The sequence below is a fragment of the Vicugna pacos genome, chromosome 10, assembly GCF_048564905.1.
Source record: "Vicugna pacos chromosome 10, VicPac4, whole genome shotgun sequence".
In the NCBI taxonomy this organism is placed as follows: domain Eukaryota; kingdom Metazoa; phylum Chordata; class Mammalia; order Artiodactyla; family Camelidae; genus Vicugna; species Vicugna pacos.
Window position 1 is genome coordinate 38,828,002 of NC_132996.1, and position 21,853 is coordinate 38,849,854.

Consider the following 21,853-nt stretch of genomic DNA (forward strand, 5'->3'; position numbering starts at 1 on the left):
ATCTTCCAAGTGGGTCTCTCTTGTCTGGAGCAATATCCTTAGACCAGTAATTCTCAGGGATTTTGCCCCACCAGGGAACATTTGGCAGTAATCAGAAGATATTTCTTCTCATCACAACTAGGTGCCACTGGTGTGTAGTAGGTAAAGGCCAGTGATGCCACTAAACATCTTATAATGCACAGGACAGACTTTCACTACAAAGAATTGTCTGGCCCAAAATATCAAGTGTTGAGGCTGAGAAACCCCGCCTTTAGACCTGGGTGAGATAGACTCCCTCCTTGGGGCCTATGCATTGGAGAACCCTGCATATCACAAATACACACATTTACCAAAGAGCATGTAAGTGCCTCGGTCACTCAGTCTGCCACTGAGGACAAGCATAATGCAGCCTAAAACCTTAAATATTTAACCTTGTGATTGGGAAAATCCTCCACATCTTTTGCCCTATGTCCTTGAAACAAAAGATGACTATGTCCAAATCCCATAAAGGTTTGTGGGCTTTATCACTGCTGATGTCAGAGACAGACACGTAGTACAGGAGAATTTGACTGGCAAAAGCATTTCAGTAAGAGAAGGACCACTTGATTTGTCAAATTGTTTCCACATGGATGTAATGGATTCTTGCATAATGAGATATTGTTTCCCAGGAGTGGAAAGTAAGTGAAAAGGGCTAGCAATCATATCACTGGAGTCCCTGAGAGAAGACAGACTATGGGGAGAATCAATTTTCAAAGAGATAAAGGTTAAGAATCTCCCCAAACTGACAGAAGATACTCACTCATAGACTGGAGAGCTACAAATCCCAAACTGGATAAAGACAAAATCACATCTAAGCAAATTATAGTAAAAGTGCTGTGAACCAAAAACAAGAAAAGTGCAGAGAGAAAAGAGACACATTAAGCATACAAGCATAAGGCATTTAACTTCTCAACATAAACAAAAGCCAGAGCACAATATAAAGAGATCTTTAAAGCACTAAGAAAAAAAATCTTTTTAAACCTCACTAATTTATAATCCTTCACCCAGTGAAAATATCCTCCAAGAATAAAAGTGAAGAAATTTGTGTTGGCTAGCCCACAAAGGGCTTCTGATCACTGAAAGACAAGCACACGTAGTGAGCCCCACATTCTACCCAGATATCTCCCTGAGGTCATTTATCAACTGCAGTAAAAACAAAAAAAAAAACAAACAAAAAAAATGAGAGCCCAGAGGTGGCAGACCCGTTGGATGGAAGAAGCAGAGACATTCAGGGCTGCCAGCATTCAAGCACAGCATTCAGGGCTGTCAAGGAAACCGGGGTTTGGAGAGAAGAGCCCCAGAGACGGGAGCTGTAGCGCCCCCTGACTCTGTATAAAGAAACTCTCCTGGATCCTTGGCTGACTCCTAAGCTGCACATAAACAGGGTGAGACTAGGAGAGTCCATCAAGAAAAAATAGTAAACCAACCAACCAACCAACCAGCTACATAGAGACTAACAGCTAAAGGCCTGCTCAGATTCTTTTCGGCCACAGCTTCTGGAACAGGCAGCCCAACTCAGGGGGAAATGTGGTGCCAAATGTTGACCTCACGCTTCCTGTCTTTCCTCCTTTCCTCTGGCTCCATACATTTTCACACCTTTGATAGCCCTCCAGTGCCTTCAATTATGTGTGTGTTTAATATTTTAGCCTATTTGTTCTCAGTGGGAAAGCTGGTTCAAAGCAACCTTGTCCACCATTGCTAAAAGTATAATTCTTTCCTATAAAATAATTTGGAGAGAAATATTTAAAGTTTTAAATAAATGAATATATATATATATATGATGTTCATAGATTAGGATGCCCAATATTGTAGAGATGAAATTCTCTCCAAAGTAATCTACATACGATGTAGCCTCAACAGAAAAAAATCCAGTCAGGGTAGGGGGTGAAATTTGGCAAGCTAGTTCTAAAATTTACAAGGGAATGCAAAGTCAAAAAAAATAGTCAAAATACTTGTGAAGAATAAGAACAAGACTGACGTTTTGTTTTTCTGGGCATCAACACTTACTATAAAGCTTCACTAATTAAAATAGTGTGATGTTGGCACAATAACAGACAGACAGACATGGAAAGGAAAAAAAGAGCCCAGAGATAGATTCACACATAGATCCTTGACTATGACAAGGTGGCACTACACAGCAGTGGGGAGGAAATGAGATTCTTCAATAAGTTGGACATCTATATAGAAAAATGAAACCTGATGCCCACTTCACACCTTACTTAAAAACCAATTCCAGGTAGACTGTATATCTGTGAAATGCAAAACAACAAAGCTTCTAGAAAATACCAAAGGAGAACATTTGTATGACTTAAGTACAGGGAGAGTTTTTAAACAAGATGGAAAAACCCACAAACTACAAAAATCTACAAACTCAATTACCTTAAAATTAGTCATGTCTCGTCATTAAAAGTCACAGTGAAAAGGCAAGCCAGAGTGGAGCAAGATAACTGCAATGCATATTATCCATAAGAGGTTCTGTGTCAGATACTCCTTGTGCTCCCTGGCACCTCCTCTCAGCCCCCATTTAACTCTGTTACTACGGCAGGAACTCATTTTAGCCACGCCTCTCATGTGATGCCCCAGGCCTTCTTAGCGGCCCCAGTGTGGGTTCACAAGGAAATCACTCACACATGTGGGATCTGGGACACATGGGACTTAACACCCCATGGGGAGCTCTTGGTCAAGGAGGGGCCCTGAGCTAGAAGATCCATGTTCTCTTTCATACCACAGGTGGATAATTTTGAGGAGCATTTTACATGGCTCTTCAGAAGGTCCCAGTGAGACTGAGCCCACGTTTCCCACAACACTGACCAACTTGAGAAGGCATTCTTCTATTGGTTTCCCTTCCTTTCCTTTCCACTTCTGTTCCATAGGATCATTTCCCCTTGCCTCGGGCTCTACTTTCTAGGGGTAACCCAGGCTAAGATAGGCTTGTATCTAGAACTCCTGCCAATCAACAAGAAAAAGACACATGTGTGTGTCACACACACACACACACACACACACACACACATATATATATATATATATATATATATATATATATATATATATACACACATATACACACACATACACCCATGGAATAATGACAAGAATCCTGACAGGTACTTCACCAAAAAAGGAAATCCAAAAGGTCAATGAGCATTTGAAAGCTGCTCAGTATCATTAATAACCAGGAAGATGCTAATAAACCTGTTCATACACATCAAAATGGCTACAATAAAAGAAAGTTTTGTTGCATATACATCTATTGCTGTGTAACAAATTACCTCAAAACTTAACAACTTAAAACAATAAACATTTACCTCACAGTTTCTGTGAGTCAGGAGTCTGGGCTCAGCTGGGCTGAGGGTCTCTCACGATGTTGTAATCCAGGTGTCAGCCAGGGCTGTAATCCTCTCAAGGCTGACTGGAGGGAGGACTCATTTCCAAGCTTAGTCACATGAATTCTCAGGTCCTCACTGGCTGTTGGTCAGAGACATCAGTTCCTTATTCTGTGAGCCCCCCGGTAAGTTAGTTCACAGCATGGCTTCTCTCACAGTAAGCAAACAAGCAACGGAGGATACCCAAGATGGAAGCTACAGCCTCTGCGTAACCTCATCTTCGAATCCTGTCATGTCCTGTCACATCCTATTCACTAGAAGGGAATTGCCAGCTCCAGCCCACACGTAGGGGGAGGGGCGACAGGGGGTGCGAGCCATCTCAGATACTGCCGCCACAGCTAGCATATGTGGCGCAACTCACAGATTGACGGTAGGAGCATCAATTATACCATGACTTGGGAAATTGTTTGGAAATGGAAGTTCGACATTTTCTACCTCAGTTGAAGGTATGCTTACCTTATAATCTAGCAACCCCACACCTAGGAATATACCAAAGAAATATGAGTGCACGTGCACCGAGAGGTATGCAGATAATGCCCACAGCAGCACTACTTGTAACAGCTCCATCCTGGGAACGTCCAGATGTCCTCTGACAATAGAATCGATAAACACTTGTTGACTATTCCTGCAGTGAATACTACTACACAACAGCAAAACGAGGGAAATACAGTTACATGGATGAATATCATAAACAATGTTTAGTGAAAAGAAGCCAGACAAAGGAATACATTCTTTATTATTCTCGTCTACTTTTCTATCCATACACATTTCAGAAAGCCGATAAGACTAAGTTACAGACTCTGGCAATGTCTGCTTAGACAGTAAAACCATAAAGAAAAAGAAGTAGTTAGAACAAAAGTCAGGAGTGTGGTCACCCTTCATGGGAAGGGTGGGAAGGGGCATGAGCAGGGCTTCCTGCATCCTGGCAAACTACAATCCAGCTGTGCACAAAACGGGGCCGAGCAGAGGGCCTGGCCTGAGGTAAGTGCTCAGTGGCTACGAGCCGGTGTCCACTTTCAAGGCTCCTTCAGGTGGGAAATCCTGTCTGCCTCTCCTCTTGACCATGCCAGGCCCTGGAAGGAAAGGAAGACAACAGGGCTGTGCCTCCTGGAAGCGCTACCATTTGCAGCAGGGTTTGGCCGGGGGGAGGCTGAGGCCCCTCTTCCTGTGGGAGGGCCTGATCTTCTCCCAGGCTCCCCCACAGGAGGCAGCCAGCATGAGGGGGAGCAGGGCAGGCTAAGGGGACTTCGGGCTGGGGTCATGGGACAGGGAGCCGTCCTGGAGAAGTCACTGGAGCTCAGCTCTTAGACAACCTGCCTGCCCCATGTGACTTCAGCGAGAAGACATGGAAACCCTCCCTAACCACCTCCCCCCAAGAACTTCAATGAAAAGGTCAAGGGAATTTTCCGCCCTATAAATGGAATGAATCTTTCTTGGGCCCAGAAAGAATTATTTATCAGGTGTTCATGGCATTATGTGTGCCTTTACAGGACCCAGCCGTGCTCTGAGGCACAACAGACAACTTTCTTCCTGAAAGCTCAGTTTATAGACCAACTTCAAAGCCCAGGTCCTCAGAGCAGCGGACGAGGCTCCAGTTTGGGAATTGACATCAAAGGGGCGTGCACAGGTTGATCTACTGTCGGGGTGGACAGCCGCAGGGCTGCAAGGGGACGCCTTAGAGGGTTCGCCCGTCCTCAGCCCCTGGAGAGTTCAGGGAGGCAGCCTGGCAGTGGCACAGCCTTGTGAACCCCAACTTCAAAAGCCCTCAGCCCTTGCTTTACTTGCTGCATGCAACTGTCTAAAATGGCAAGCAGATAGCGGAGGGCAGAAGACTAGGGCGGGGTTGGCAGCTGACCCGAAACCCCTTTATCCTGCCGAGCCAGGGAAAGGAGACAGGGTTTGAATGTGGAAGAGCCACCTGGAGCCTTGCTGTTCACACTAAGGATCATACACAAAGGCAAACCAGCACGATGCCCTCTGGCTGAGAGGGTCCCACGCCAGGGGCGGTGCTTAAGGATGCTCTCATGCAGTTTCCCATCACCCATATAAGGTAGGTGCTGTTATTCACATTTTTCAGAGGAGGAAACTGAAGCTTAAGGAGGTCCAGTGACTTGCCCAAGGTTGGAGTTAATATGGGTGGATTTGTTTTCCACAGTCCCTGCTCTTACCTACAACTCAAGAAACTTAAAAATAGGGCACTAGGGATGCTCTCTGAGGACTAGAGCATATAACATGCAACTGATCAGAGTAGAGAGGCAAAGCGATATGAAGAAGAGAGAGGGCTCCCTGGCCAACAGCTTTTGACTTCTTTCATTCCTTTATTCATTCAATGAATTATTTCTCAGCACTTTGTGGCAGACATTGTCCTGGGCACTAGGCATAATATAATGAACAAGAACCCTTGCTCTTACCAAGCTTATATTCTTGTGAGGGAGACAGGCAATAAACAAACAGACTAATTAAAGAATGAGAATGTGATATGTGTTAAATAATTGTAACTTAAATGCTGGTAAATGATAACTTACATTTTTTCTAGTGCTTCCTATGGGGCCAGGAACCATGCTTAGCACTTTCTACATAATAAGTCATTTAATCCTCACAACAACTCTCCTGAGGTAGCTGCTAATATAAACCCTTATTCTACACGTGAGAAAACTGAGGCATGGAGAGGTTAGGTAACTTGCCGAAGGTCACAGGGCTGGAAAAATAGTACAACCAGGATTAGACTCTAGGAGGAATCTGAATGGGGCCGGTGTTCCCAGTTGTGGGCAGAGAAGACTGGGTGTTTTACCTTTTGTTACTATGATTCTGACCCTATTTTGACCTCCCCAGGCCAGTCTTCTAGGCTCGAGATTTGGGAAGGACACAAAGGACTTTGCTGAGATACTCAAACCTGGGTTCTTTCAACATAGGACCTGATTTTCCAGCTCCTCCTACAGACAATTCTGTCTCTGATCCCAAATTCTGGGTTTAGGAAGGAGGTGCTTTCTAGATCCAAGAGGCCACCAGAGGCCACCAGACACTCGGCTCAGTCAAAAGGGGCTGTGTGCCTTCAGTGGGAGAGGAGAGGCCCCCGGTGGTGGTGGGGAAGAAGACCCTGTGGATGCTTCCAAGGGCCAGGCCAGGATGGCAAGAGAGACACTGCTATGGCCCCTGCAACTAGCAAAACATCCCAGGATGTTGAATCAGCTAAGGACTGAGATGTAGCTCAGGGCTCAGTGGGAAAGTACCTGCAACTGCGAAGTGATGTCAAGGGCTGAGGACAGTGGCAGCTTCTTGTCTGACTCTGTGACCTCAGCCAAGGGACTGTGCCTCTTACTCCTTCTCAGTTCTAAAGCGCAGTGTGCGAGAAAGAGAGTGGCTGAGTAAGGAGCCCGTGATTCATGAGGACAAAACCCTCATCAGGAGACCCCAGCAAGTATTTCTCAGCTGGGAAGCCCCTTGCCCATCTCCTAAGCTGTCCCCCTTCGCAGCATCTGTGTATGCTGCTCTCTCCCCAAAGCTTGGCCCTTCCTGGGCTGGTCCGCACACTCCAACCACGACCTGCACCCTCCACTGTGTGGCACATCCACCCCAACGTGCACCCCTGCTCCAGCCTCATCTGCATTTAACATCCCTTGTTGGGCTGTGGCAGAGAATACTCAACAGACTCATATTAAAAATGCCCTTTAAAATTCAAAAGCTTTGAACTAAAGAAATACCTCAAGAAGTTTTCATGGAAAGTTCAGCTCCGCTGGTTCAATTCACTACACTTAGATGCACCTTTTCAAATAATAGGGGAAAAATGTAACAAGGTCAGACCCAATCAATATGCTTGTTCAAACAGAATTGCAGGGACTGTGATGTGCACACATTTTGTACTCTGCCTTTGTACCCCGCCACTCGCTCTGAAGAAAGGTTTCTTTGCTCAGAGAGCAATGAAAGTGGTAGCCTTTGGAGTGGAGGCAGCAAAGCAATGGCGTGTTTACCAGGCCGGGAGGGGCTGCCATTTTCCGCATCCCCCCAGTCTCTTCTTTGTTCTTTTCATAACAGTGCGCAACCCACATGGGCAAAGTCCCTCACGCGCCCCAGCGTCTGATGCTGAATTCGAAGCAGAGGGCTCCTAGCATTTGCCTGCCTCATCTCAGAAATGTGATTTGTGGATTAGACAAATAATTTGCTGCTTCTTTCCCACCCTTGGTGTGAACACAAAAGGACTCACCATACAGTACAGCACTGTGGCTGGGGAAACTCCCAGAGCTGAACATGGGCTCTTGTCTGGCTGAGCCAGGGTCCCCATCCACTCCACTCCCCACCTTCCATCCTCCAGCTGACCTTGGGCAGATGGAGGTTTCCCCAGCCTTAGGCTGCAACCTACAACAGCCAGGAAAATTCTGGAGAAACCAGTGTAAGTGAAGGTGGCCAAGGGGTTCGAGGGAAAAGGGGCAAGCTACAGATTCTACCCTGTGCCCCGCTGCCCCACCAAAGCCAGACACAGAGGTGGGAAGAAAAAGGAAGGAAGGGGAACAAAAAGGGCCAGCTTTCAACCTCTACATCAGCCTGGGCACACCTACTTCACATGCACTCACACATGTACCTACATCTCAGCTGTAATCCTTTAAATAACACCCTGGACATGTTGAGAATCTGGGCAGTCCAGGAGGATCAAGTGGGGGTTAGGGAAAAATTATTTCCAACCCCCGCTTTATACCAGATCCTAAAATGTTCTAAAATAAGACAGAATAAGACAGACATTTTGGGCTCAACCGGGACTTGGGTTAAAGTTAAGATCAGGAAGCCAGGAATGGATGTCAGCAAGGCATGCAAAAGAATGTTCGCGTCCCCGCTGCCAACTGAAATCCCACTGTTTAAAACTCTGCTCAGGCCCCGTGAGCCCCTTTAAAGAAGTGAAGCTGGAATCGCTGGGCCATGTGGAGTTTCCCAGGATGGCCCCCAGCTGGAGGGTCCCTGGTCAGCCAGTACCTTCGCAAATGGACCCATCTGACCTCGAGGGGGCCGGGCCTTGCTGCCTGCTCACACAGGACTTAGCTGGAGCTATGGGCCTTTTCCCAACCACACGCTCTTCGCAGAGTCTGAGCTGAGGGCCTATCATGAACTCTGTTTGAAACTTGGGCTGCAACTCTTAGAGAACAGGCTACCCCTCCTCCCAGCTGGAGCTGGAGTCACCACGTTTGCTCCTACACAGGGTGGGACGTGCAAAACAGAAACTGAGACCAACTAGTAAGAAAACCACCACAGTACTTCTGCTGAGAGAATGTCTACAGGCGGCCACCCTGTGTTGGGGGTTTTGCCTCCTGTCCCTCCTTCTCGCCTTGCACTCACTCGTGGACAAATCTTTCCCCCATCCCTTTCATCTGTCATGGAGATACCTCCAAGTAATGCTTAACAGCGAAGAGTATTTTTCATTTTAAAATTCAAAGAGAGATCTGTAGCTAAAAAAGCAGCAGCGTCCCCTCTTCCGAACACCTTGGCATCTATTTTCTCCAGTTTAAATAGTTGGAAAGTCACTCTAAACCTCGGGTGCTCTTCTTGGCGACAGAGAAAAACTGTCATGACAACTAACTTGGAAACGTACACATCCCTAAACCGAACTGGCCTCCTGCCTTCTGTTTTAAGGATACATCACAAGTCAAAACGAATTAAATACAAATCCAGTTTGCAATGGTCTGTCACTAACCCGCCTCACTGGAACAAGCCGATGGCATGCGGGTTGGAAGAGGGCCTGTGGAGCCCCTCCCGCCACCTTGGGTTGCAGTCCGCCTGCCAAACCAGCCCCACATGGGAGTCCACAGCCCGCTGGCCCCTGGACGGGGGGGGGGGGGGTTGGGGTAGGGGGCCATCCTGAGCAGCTGCTGAAGCCAGCCAAGGGCCCAAGAGCACAGGCCTTCCTCCCCTAGGCCTCCAAAGTCAATGAAGTGTCAGGGAACTGTCATCAGGAGAAACTTCATAGGTGAACATGGCAGGATCGAGAGCCGACACTGGGGATTCTCCAAAGAAATGGAAAAAAACTAACACAGGCCACTCATGAGAATATAGCCAGCAAGAAGCATATCAGGTTAATACTTTAATCTGTACATCACATTTCTTTTTTGCAAACCATTACACTTTTATTTAAATTAACTTTTTCCTGCAAAATATTCATTTCATTTTTCCAACAAAATCTTATAAAGGCAAAAATAAAATCTTATTTTGGCAAATGTCATGAAGTCGATACTGGCAGCATATGGAGTTAGTTAAAAATAGACGGCAATTTCTAAATATATTCAAGATTATTTTTCTGACCATAGTCAAAGACAAATTTTCACTTAAAGTGTGGCTCCACCCAATGGAGTTTTTTTTTTGTTTTCCTTTTCAACCTCCTTTTCTGTATGCAGAATATCATGAGCTCATGACTTATATAAAGGGCCACAAACACTACGCCTGGCTTGGCAGTCCCCTCCCCATTTTAGGCTGGAAGTCAGGTCACGGTCCTGCCATCATGGCCCTACTGGCTGCTGGCCATCAGGGATGGTGGGGGCATGCCGCCTGCCCTTCTGCCACCTGACCCAAGTCCTGGGGAAGTTGACCTGTGTTCTCCAGGGCAGGCCGCCAAGGTCCCAGGGTTCCTATCACAGCCCAGTGTGGACTCGGGGAGTTGTAGGTAGATGCCACCCAGGGTGGCCATTATTGCTTATGATACAATCAAAGGTGCTTCCTCTCACCTTTTCTGTATTTCAAAGCATATTTTTTTAATTAAAGCGAACTGCTTATTTGGGGTGGGGGGCGGGGGAGAAGAGCCCTTTGCTGAGAGAGAACCTCATGGGTAGGTTGGGAACCAAAGTTTATGGATACACCGTTGGCCCTAAATCAGACCCAAGGCTGAGACACAGCTTTGGGCTCCACGTGCCACCTTGGTGGAGTTTCGCCCTCCAGAGCTGGTCATTAGGCAGGTCAGGGATGGCTGATCTCTGCCCCAGACAGCACGCCAACGAGCCTAACACTGGAATCCACTGGAAGCAACCAATCCAACCTCACCTGAGTTCATCAGACGTTGGACGCACCTGTTCCCCCGCCCTTGTCCCCCCACCCACACCCTCCACCCGGACGGTACCTGAATCTGTATGTGCAGCTCCAAAATCTTGCATCCTCACCTTCTCAGCCACTCAGCCCTTGAGGTGAACATTATAAAATATATTCTGATTCTAAAATACAATGTCAGTATTTTACAATGTGTATCAAAAGTGCCTCTGTCACATGTAAAAAGGAGTCTGAACTAAAACAAGTGGGGGTATTAGGACCTAGCCCTGTGGTGAATGCCCCACAGTCAGTGGGCTGCTCCGTCCTCCAGCCGGAACCCCTGCTTGGCTGGAAGGGGCTTCTCTGGAGGAAGAAGGATCAATCTTCTCGGAGGAAACTGGTTCCACTGGCCCCTGGCTCCAGGCTTCTCTGTATGTTCGGTCACGGGTCAGTCACTGCCTGGGCTGGCAAAAAGCACAGGAGACAATGAGAGGCTGCCAGGACCCCTGGCCACGTCTGGGGAGCAGGCGGTAGGCATGTCTGTGCACACACGTGACGGGGAACAGCAGGCTGACAAGACAGAGAGCAGCAGAGCAGGGGGCTGGGGCAACGCGGCCGCCGCTGGGGGACCCTCGGCTTCTAGGACTCATGGGTGCCCCAACCCACCCTCCAACCCCACCACTTCTAGGAAGCTCACCAGACACATGCTGGCCCTAGATTGGGTCCCTGCTCCGAAAGGACAAAAGGCCTGAGCAGAGAGGACTCGGGGGTCCAGTTCTGACCCTGCCCTTCATTAGCTGAGCAACTGTGGGTAACTCAGCCTCCGCAGATCTCAGTTTTTTTAAATCTAAAAATAGTGATCATACCCATCTTCTAATGAGGAGGCTGGGAGGGTAAAAGGAAATGTGGATGTTCTCTAAAAAGACAGTAGCCTCCCTCACAGCTGCGGAGGCAACAAAGGCTGGGAAGGACAGGGCCTCTCGCCTGCCTCTCTGTGGCCTGGGGTGGCATCACCATGTCAGATCTCACACACCCTCTTGTGGCCCCAGAGGACCCTGTGGCCTCTACAAAGGACCTGGCTGAAGCATTTCCCTGGGGTTCTTCAGTCCTGGGGTCCCCGTGGCACACGTCCTGAGAGCCTGGCCCAACAGGCCAGCCTCCTCCTGCCACCCTCAGGCTGACGGAGTGCCCGGGGAGGAAGGAGTGGGGGAAGCACCTGCCCAAGGTCATGCCTCCGCCCTAAACACACAGCCCCATCCCTCACTTCACTCCCTTCTCCAACACCTCGAGTTCCTGGGGGTGGCCCAGATGAGCCCACCAGTGGTGACAGAACAAAGGCTCTGAACTTGCACAGAGTGGTTCCAGCCCTGCCTCTGACGCTCACAGCCGTGCCTCCCTGGGCAAGTCCCTCATGGTCTCTGAGCTGCGTTTCTCCATTTGTAAAACGGGGTGAGTATCTCCCTAGGGATGTTGTCAGAGGAGATGCCCAGCACCATGCCTGGCATGTCACATAGTAGGTGGTCAACAACATTAACCATTAAGAACTCAGAGAGGAAAGAAAAGGCAAGCCCTACACTATCAAACAAGACGGGACATCAGGGAAAGAGCTGCTGAAACCCCTGATCCGCCCTCCCGTCCAGGTCAGGCAACTGGGCTCAGAAGCAACAGCTGACAACTCGCCACAAGCCAGAACCAGACGCCAGCCTCCTGACTCCTGGTCCAGTGCTCCCTCCTTAATCTCACGCTGCCTCCTCTCCTCACTAAATGCTCACGTGGGGCGAACTCAGAAGGGGTGGTTCTGGAACATTCTGCATGGCTAAGGCCACTGCCCCAGGCAGATTCCCCTGAAGCTTCCCTTCCTCTCCCTTCTGAGAAGCTCAAGTAGCTCAAGTGACAAAAGGGCAGTCCTAGTCCTTGCTCTGACACTCATTCCATGGGACCTGGAGTGAGCCCCCATCCCTCACTAGCCCCATTTCCTCATCTGCAAAACTGATTTTTCTAGGCCCCTGTTTCTCCAATTTCTTTGGCCAAAACCTGGACAGGGAGAGGCTGAGATCTAACTCTTCCTTTCCAACTACTGCCCCCCCCCAAAGCTGGCAGTCTGGCCTGCACTGGTCCCCTGGGGCACTGGGCCGCCTGCGGGAAGGATAGCAGGGTGGGAAGGGGTACAGCTCTGGCTCCTGAGATTTTAGGGAACCAGGAGTTTTGGGTCACACGGTCTCTATCATATCGGAGCCACTGAGCACTAAGTTCCTAAAGACCATCAGCCCCCAACCTGCCTCCCAATCCTGGGTGGTCCCCCCAGCGGCCGCTTTGCCCCTGGGAGGGAGCGTCGGCAGGTGGCACTGCACGCATCCCAGCAGCAGAGGGAAGGGGGCATGCTCAGCACTAGGCGAGGGGCCACGCCAGGCGGGGGCTCTTACTTGGAAGGTGTTAGACAAAGGTGTAGTGGAGTCCGTTGCTTAAGGGGGGGTAGGGTGGCACCGTCCTGGCGGACAGGGGGGCTTTAGGCGGGAGGAGGGCCAGCTGCTGCGCTAGACGGGCACACAGGAATTAAGCGGTGCGTTAGACCCCTCGTCTGCTCCCGCAGCACCAGAAGCCCCGCTTAGCAGGGCCGGGGTGGCGTGGGTCCCATTGTTCACCGCTAACGGCTTGTGCTTGGGGGGCACATCCATGGGGCCTGACTGGGATTAGCCTGCAGTTCCCAGAAATGTCTCTGAGGTGAAGAAAGGGAGCAAGAGCGAGGAAAGACTTCAGCAAAGGTGGCCATTCAGTGGGGACACGACTACCGGCGGTTAGAATGTCAGGTCTGAGGCGCGCCTGCCTGCTGGTGGTGAGGAAGCCGAGGACAGCAGATCCACAGAGGCAGAGCAAGCACAGGCCAGAGAAGAGGGCAATTCACGGTGGGGAGGGGGCCCCTGCTGGACCCCTTGACACAGGGAGGAATTCAACTTTGCCGAGATGGGCCACAGGGAGTCGCCTGCTGTCTCCTCTACAGTGACCCCTCTCAGCCCATTCACATGTCCTCCAGGGAGTCAGGACAGCAGAGATTTCAGGGATCAGAGCTTAGGGACAGAGAACAGGGTTCCCCTTGTCCTCAGTCACTCCCATGGCTTCTTGAGGCGATGTTAAAGCTCTGCTCCCCAAGGACAGTCACCTCAGGACCCAGCAGGCCCCACCCTGGGTCACTGCTAGACCCTCTGGCCAGGGTTGGAGGACTGGTGGGGGCTGTGACACCACTTAAGGCTCTATGACCACCCCCTCTCACACCTGGCCAAGGGCAGGGGCACCACCTGGACATACAGTGCCATCTGGGAAGAAAGAGCCCTGGGTGAAGTGTGAGGGCGCACACGAGGAGGGCGGATGTGGGTGGAGAGAGGGGCCAGGAGCCTCTTTCCTGGCTGAGAGAGAAGGCCTTTTTTACACACACGCACCTGCATGCATACATTCACACACGTACCCTCCCATCCCATGGTGCTATTTCTTCCCACTGGAGAGCAAAGTCGCACTTTCCCAAGTCCTGCTTTTTGGCACAGGCCACCCTGATAAGGTGAACAGCGGCTTTGATTTTGGGACCAGAGCAGGGCCCCCAGGAAGGTTAGAGGGGGGCCCCCTTCTGCCTTATCCCAGCAAGAAGTCCAAGCACCAGCGACTCTCCTGCCCTCTTCTTTGTGAGGCCAGAAACCTTGGCCTTGGCCCCTTAGCTCAGGAGCCTAAAAAAACCTGTTCTTACTCGAAATCTCAGAGAACGCTGAACAGCACCGCTCTTAGATTTAGGAGTGAGCTACAGACGCCCCCTCCCGGCCCGCCTTCCTCTGACAGTCCTGAGCTGCAGGTGCCCCCGCAAGCCCCGAGCCGCTCACAGGTCAGAGGAGCACACTGCTGGCCCTCAACTGCCAAGCCTGATGCCCTGTTTTCCACTGACTGCCTGACAGACCACACTGGGCCCTGAGCCCCAAACTGCAGCGGTTGGGACCCGACCTCAGAAGCTGAGCCCGCGGCCTCACCTGCCACCTGCTTGCTGCGCTGGGAGGCCTCGGAGGCCAGGGCGTAGGAGATGGTGATGATGCGCTCCTGCTCCTGCAGCTGCGTGTCCACGTCGGCCACGCTGCTCCGGTCCTGCCCAGAGGGCGGCTGCAGGTTGCACATGCTGCGGGGGGGCCAGAGAGCAGGCTGAGGGCCTCGCCACCCCGGGGAACCTGCCTCAGGGGAGGAGGCTCTCCCCGGCCTGAGGACCTCACCCTTTTGGGAGCATCAGAGAAAAACGGTGCACTTTCTCTAGATGAAGGTGCACACGCTTCTCTGCAAACACCCAGGCACAGCTTTGTTCTTCCTTTGGGGGATCACAGACCTCAAGATAAGAGTTCCAGCTCTAGGCTCCTATTAAATCCAGATGTGGAAAGGCTAACCGAGCTCTGAAAGGAAGGCCCTCAGGTACCAGGTTTAGTTTCCGAGGCTACAGAGGATGAGGGGAAGGAAGTCCCATCCCGGCCTCCAGGGAAGTGGGCGAGGCCTCTGGCACCTCAGGACAAGGCTGGGCCCCTAGCTCTGGTCTGTGAGGAAACACAGGCCCTAACACTGAGAGTGTCATCTGCGGGGCCCATCTCCAATTATGTCCACCTCAGTGCCATTCCTGGCTCCACTCCCCACGCTCGCGAGGGCCACGGGCCCAGGACGGCCCTCAGAGTGTTTCAGGACCCCTCAGATGACCTGGGCAACCTTCCCTGCTGATCTGTTGGTGATGTGCCGAGAGCCAGCCTGCCCCTTCCAGCGAGCAGGCTTGTCTGAGACAGAGGCCTGGCACAACACACATCCTGGCCAGCCGGGCCCACGGCCAATTCAGTGGAGACACCCCCAGTCGGCCGAGTGGGTTCTCAGGACTCGGGCAGCGCGCGGGCTGACCTGGACCGGGCGAGGATGTTGCGGATCTTCTCAGCTTTGCGGTACCGTGCCTGCAGCTCCTCCAGGCTGGGTGGCTCTTCAGGATCCAGCTCCACATAACGCTCAGGGATGGAGACCTTCTCTGGTTTGGAGAGCTGAGAAAGGACCAGGAGGCGGTGGGGGTAGGGGGTACAGATGTTTAGGTTTGAGAGCTAGCTGCTCCCCGGCCCTGTTTCCCACCAGAGGAAGCGCATGGAGCCCACAGACTGAAGGCACATGCTAAGATCACAGCAGCAGTCCGTGTGGAGTTGGGATCTGAACCTGAGTCTGACTCCAAAGCCCATGTTCTTTCCACCATATCAGGCAACCTCCTCCACGCCAAGGGAAGAGAAGAGGGAAGGCAAAAATAACTAGACCAGAAGCTCTGAGGATAAAAATCACCACCCTTAATGTGACCTGACCTCTGCCGACCTCTCCACTTCACGGACCCACCTCCGTCCCTGTTATTCCCTCTGCCGGGGATGCTGCTCCCTGTGCTTCATGAACTCTTTCTCACCCTTCTGATCTCACCTCCAGAGCCCTTCCCTCCCCCTCCCCTGTGTCCCACTCCACCACTCCCTCTGTTTTCCATTTGTCTCTCTGCTGTCTAGCACAGAGACCTGGTACTTGGTAGCCCTTCAGCAAACACTCCTTGGATGGGTGGGTCGGTGGATGGGTGGGGGATGAAAGAGAGCAACAGTGTGTTCGGTCCCTACAAAAGCCCCTCTGACCCAGACAGGAGGCAGCCATGCTGTACTTGCTGCTTTAAAGAGAAAAATGGCCCAACTCCTCCCCATCAGTCTCTCACACAAACCGAACAGCAACCTCAGCTTGGTGAAACGCTGCTGGGGCCAAGAATCCTAAAGGGAACTTTTGCACACCCCAAGGAATTTTTTTCCTCCTTGAACTACAACAGCACATTAAAACAGGGTTTCTTGAAGCTTCTAAAAACAAGCTAAATTCAATCCCAGAACAAATCTGGACTTGAATTTAAACCATGGCGAAAGATGGCAAGAAATAAGCTCTTCTCTGTTATTTCCAATGAGGGCAGATCCAGAGGAAGGAAGAAGATTACATTGTAGCAGGAGGGATTTAGGTTAGAGATAAGGAAGGACTTTTTCCCCTGGCTGGCAGGCCAATTAGGACACTACAAAACACACTTTCATTGCCAAGGCAGCGTGCAAAAGTTTCTTTTGTGAGTCCGAGAAAGCACAAACCTTTGGCTGTTTTAGAGGTGCCAAAGGGAAAAGGTCTGAAGGCAGAGGACTGGCCTCGTCAACTCCTGAAGTTTCAGCTGAGCCCAGAACTCAGCAACTCCACAGGCATCAGTGTGTCCAAACCTGGATCTATCCTTCATGTGGTGACAGCATTTCCTCTCATGCAGTTTCAGGCCAGGCCAGATGTGTCTGGGAAACCCATCTGCCACTGTGCACTTCAGCAGAATCGTCATTCATCGAACATTTACAGAGCATCTACTATGTGCCAGGTCTAGTGCTGGGTGCATAAAGGTGAACAAAACAGCTACAGACACTGCTCTACAGAGCTTACACAGGCCACCGGAGACCACCCCATGTCTTGAAGACCTTGAGTCTATGTCACCCTCTGACCCCTCTTCTCTTCTCTGGATAAGATACATTCCTGATTGGGGTTACTTGCTTTCCGGGGCCTGCCTGGTAATGATACATTTTAGCCACCAGAGGGCGAAAGAAGAATTCAGACCAGAACTATGCAGAGCTGCCCGCCGCTATTTTGGCTGGAAATTTCGTCTGTGATTTCCAAACCTGTCTCCCCACCCACTCTTCTCTCTAAGTCCGATTGCTCAAGTTGGCCTGACCGGCTGGATGCAAAACCAACCTCTGGTTTTGCAGGGTACATATCCTAACAACTATCTTATCACATGTCTATTATGTGCCAGGCCATATGCTCACAGCTTTCTGATCCTTGCTAATCGCTCCGGTAGTGTGCTGGGTCACCTAGCCCTCACCACAACCCACTTCACTGCTGCGGAAACCAAAGCACTGAAAAGTTAAATGACTTGCCCTAAATTATAGAGAGAGACAGATCTGGACCTGCATCAAAATGCCTCAGCTCCTCTTACTGGCTCAAGCTGCTGTTCACGCATCCTCTTGGGCCTCACTGAGGCTGAGCCTGTCCCCATTCAGAACGATACCCTCCCAGGGCCACTGGGAGGGTTGGTCAGGCTGGGAGTCTGAAGGCCATGCCTCTTGGTGGGGCATGAAGGAAGCCCCTGCCCTCACCTCTCTGCTGATGTCCAAGTCATAGTCTTGTGGTTCCAGGTCCAACTCAGTGACAGGCATGGCCTGCACCTTCAGCCAGCCATTCTCCTCTTGGTCCTTTCTTTCCCCTTGTACGGCCCGTTCCAGCAGCTGCAGGTCAAAGTCCTGCTCGCGCTTCCACTGGCAACAGAATGAGAGGATGAAATGTAGTCACTTCCTGACTCCCTTTTGGGTGGGTCTTGCAGGCAACTGGGGTCCTTGGGAAGATGGGCCTGTGACTCATTAGGGAAAAGCTATGTGACCAAGGACCTCAACCTCATCTCTGAAATAAGGCAGCAGTTTTGTGATATGTATGGTCTCTGCTGTGTGCTGAAACTGTGAAACAGAGACCAAGGCTCTGCCTCTTTGATGCGGCCTGATTCTAGACTGCTGATTTCTCTCTGATCTGGGTCCCAGAGTGTACAAACCTCCAGGGCACAGACTTTAGACTCACAATGGTCCTCGGGGACATAGGAGGCTCCCAGGTCCAAAAAGGTGACCCCAAAACAGAACCTGGGACAGAGCTCCAGAGAAGGGATTTGCTGCTTCTGCTGCCTGACAGCTCATGGAAGACTTTCTGGTTCAGGAGCCATATGTCCCAGCTCAGAAATAATGGGGAAAACATGCCCTTTGAGGCCCTGGTAAGCAAGTGAAGTAGCCAAGAGCCTTTCCAGTGGGTATTCTCAACAGGACACAGTTAAGAGTGGGGAATACTGCACCCACAGTGGCGTTGGGGAGGTCCAAATGGGAGCAGCTTGGGCTCAGTGAAGCAGATAAACCGCTGCATAACACGTATCTATTTGGGGCAGATGTTTTACGTTAGAAAAAACAAAACCATGTAAAATTAAAATGCTAAATCAAATACAACATTTCCAAGGCTCTTCCGCAGTACCAACTCTGTAACAAGCAGGCTGCACAGAGGGAAACAGTAACCTAGTCACTTTAAGATCCCAGCACAACACTTCAGCTCTTCCTGATGACCTGTGGCCTCAAAGCTGAGCGCGTTGTTGAGAGGAAGGAATGGGCTTAAAGCCTCTTTTCTCTTGAGCAAAAGCCAAGCAGATGTTTCTACAACCCAAGTCACCTCCTCCCTCCCACCCCATCCACCTCAGAGCCCTAAGAGGTCACAATGGCCTTTAATGCCCTACCTAGCCCCCCACCACCCCCCAGTCCCATACCCATTATCAGCACATTTCACCCATTCATGCACAAGCTCTCAGTGATGACTCTAAATCAGTGTAATTTCTCTTAGGTGATAGTTTCCAATTATGGTATGAAAGGATTAGGCGGCTGAAAATTCATAGGTCAAAAATTAATTTAATGATTCACAAAGAAAACGCACATTTTCTTACACACTCACTGGTGCCCCAAATAGAGACAAGTCCTCACATAAACCCAGCCTGATTGTTTCCACAAACAGAAAAAGTTCACTAGATTTTACAGTGTTTCCTGGGGAAGAACCACGCCAATCCATTATCATTAAGCAACACGTTTATTGGCGCTGAGGCAGAGACTTACACAAGTCTTTTTTTCAAGAGAAAAATTACAAGGTATTCAAGTTACGATTTTTAGATCATCTTTCTACATTTGAAACATCAGGTTGTAAAAAGTCAGTGTTACCCCACATGACATTTACTTATAAAGTTTAAAAGTTACTGGCTTTGCGGCTTTTCAGGTTACGTGTCCTGGGTCTTACCCCTTTGGTGTCTGAGCTAACCAGCTGCAAGAGGCCCTCTGGAGACAGAACATAATGTCTCTTCTATCCGTTCATGTTATTAAATACTAGAAATACAAAAAGTTTTCCATAAGAAATTGTGCTGATGGGACTGGAGGAATTAAAACTGAACCACCTCAGACCTGGAAGAACTTATTCAAACATGCAATCTCTGAAGTCCACGTCTACTGTCTAGGTGTAAGGCATGGACTTTGATAAATGCATCATGCCCAGACCTCTGCCGATGACCACGGCCCTCAGGCAGTGGGGCTGGCTTAGCCTTGCGGGGTGGCCTTTGGGACCGTGAATTATGAGTCAGTAGGCCTACATAAAAAGGGCAGCAGAAAGGTGAGTCACACATGGGAGTGCTCGCTAGGCTATGGAGAAAAGAGCTGCTATTATAAGCCTGGTAACAAGAGCACAGGCCAGTTAGAGAATGCTTGATGCAGATTAGAAGCTTCTGTAAACACAATCAGGCAGGGTTAGAGAGGCAATGAGCGGTAACGCTAAAAGCAAAAGAGCTTGTGCAATGAATTAGGGAAAGAACAGTCAGGCTAGCGGTCTAGGGAAACACTTGATGTCAAACAACAGGGAAAAGTCAAATGGAATGTTTCCAAAAGGGACCTAAGGCGACAGTGGGCAGGGTGCAGTGACTGGAAGCACCACCAGGGGGCAGCGTGGACACCCTGGCTCTCCTGGGGCACCAGGGGGCCAGCACCACAGCTGTGGGAGACCCCCAGGCCTCAGAGGTGTGGGGCACGACCCTGTGCTCAGCTGACCCACAGGGCACCTGCTCAGAGGTATGGGAGACTGGCTGGTTTACGCTCCTCCTCCTCAGATCATAGCACCATCTTCCTCTTCCACCTGCCAGCCCTGCACTCTCAAGTCCCTGCTTCGCCGAGACTCTGGTGCCTACAGAGTCCTCCCTCAAGCTCCACTGGAGAACTGACTTTGGACATTTTCTCTGGCTCCCAGGCTCCTGCCATGACATCCTCACTCCTGCTCTGGTTTCGAGCACTCTCTGACATGTGTCCCGGGTTGTGGACACACAGCCCACGGGGTGTTCTCTGAACCATCCAGGCCGACGGCCCATTGTCTCGAGGGTGTGACGTGCTTGTGTCTGGGGAACTCGGGGAAGCTCTGCTCCCTGTCCCAGCCCCGCCTGCCTGGACCCTCCTAACATACTGAGCCGAGGTCTCCGGGGAGCGGGTGGCTGAGGTAGCGGGACGAGGGCAGCCCTGCCCTCTCTCCTTGGCTCAGCGTCCTCTTGCGCTCCCGGACCAGCGCCTTCTGGTGCCTCTTCATGCGCTCGAGCTGCTCCTCCGCACTCATCTTGCCCCGCTGGTGGTCCCCTGAGTACAGGCGCTCCAAGGCACTCTTGGGTCTCTGAGGGCAGGAGGGTGAGAGACAGACAGGGCAGCTGGGCTGGGAATACAGTGGGCAGCGCCCTCTCTCTCTCACACATACATATTCACATGCACAGTGGGCTCCACTTGGCCACTGAGAACCACTTGCTACGCACACTCATGGACATGATACCCTTGGCCCACATGGGCCCTCAGGGCAGTGCCCCAGCTGCAGATGCGACACTGAGGCCCAAGCCTGTCCAGTCAGGCACACATGGCAGCATGTGATAGGCCAGAACTCAGGGTACAGACTTCCTGGGCGAGCCTCACAGGCTAGAGAGAAAGGTGGGGGACCTCTGGGCAATGGAGAGGGCAGTGTGATGCCCTTCTTGGTGGGCAGTAGGGAAAGTGTCATGAGCACACAGTGACAGGGACTCTGAGCTCAGGAAGGGCTGAGGTCACCTCACACGATCTCCAGTCACTGTCCACCTCAGAGCCCTTCCCTCTGTGCATGAGGGAGCAGTGAGCCCCTCGAGAATTTCTCAAGGCCACTCACAGGGTAGGTCACCTTGCTGCTTTCGGCATCTAGGCCCCTCCGGAGTGTGACGTAGGGAGCAATGGTGGACGACTGCTGGAGCCTCGACGTGGACCCTGAGAGCCCTTAGTGAGGAAAGACATGCAAATGGATTTGTGATGAGGAAGACAGACCACCAGTCCCTCCCCCGTCACCTCCCACTCCCGTGAGGGGACCACAAGGACCTAACCAACAATCTGCTCTCCTTCCTGCCCAGGACCTGGAAAAGCAAGTCCCCAGGTAGGGAATGAGGGCCAGCCATTGGGTGCCCTCTGTCCCTAGAGATCTGTGGACTACCCTAGTCTTCCCTCACATGCAGGAGACCTGGGCTGCTTGGCAAAAAGAAAGGATAGAGGTCGAGGAATGCCCTGCATCCCTTTTTCCTGATGAACTCCTATGAATCCTGCATGACCCAACCTGAGTGCCTTGTCTGTGAGAAGCCTTTTCAAATGCCCCAGGCAGAATCAGTTATTCCCCACATCCTTCAGTTATATTCACTGCTTACTGCACTGACCACAGAGTCAACATACCTGTCTAATCAGATTGCAAATTCAACACTGCCAGGTTGACTGACTGACTGAATAAATGAACAAATGAAGAAGGGAAAGAAGAAAGCACCGAGC

General features: G+C 50.9%; 1 protein-coding gene across 16 annotated transcripts in view; it reads right to left on the reverse strand.

Moving 5' to 3' along the window:
• Positions 1–4,123: 4,123 nt before the first annotated feature.
• The window catches only part of PLEKHA7 (pleckstrin homology domain containing A7), a 195,089-nt gene continuing 177,359 nt past the window's right edge, over positions 4,124–21,853 (reverse strand). For 11 of the 16 annotated variants that reach the window (XM_072969603.1, XM_072969614.1, XM_072969606.1 and 8 more), the window contains 7 exons: positions 21,213–21,316; positions 20,496–20,696; positions 17,579–17,737; positions 15,303–15,436; positions 14,408–14,550; positions 12,824–12,934; positions 9,456–10,864 (listed from right to left, as the gene is read on the reverse strand). In XM_072969603.1, coding sequence (XP_072825704.1) covers positions 12,834–12,934; positions 14,408–14,550; positions 15,303–15,436; positions 17,579–17,737; positions 20,496–20,696; positions 21,213–21,316 — 842 coding nt within the window. In that variant the 3' untranslated portion in view covers positions 9,456–10,864; positions 12,824–12,833. Of the gene's footprint in view, positions 4,478–6,634; positions 6,736–7,105; positions 7,167–9,455; positions 10,865–12,823; positions 12,935–14,407; positions 14,551–15,302; positions 15,437–17,578; positions 17,738–20,495; positions 20,697–21,212; positions 21,317–21,853 lie in introns of those variants that run through there. The other 5 variants (XR_012076598.1, XR_012076599.1, XR_012076601.1 and 2 more) reach the window with 5 other exon arrangements.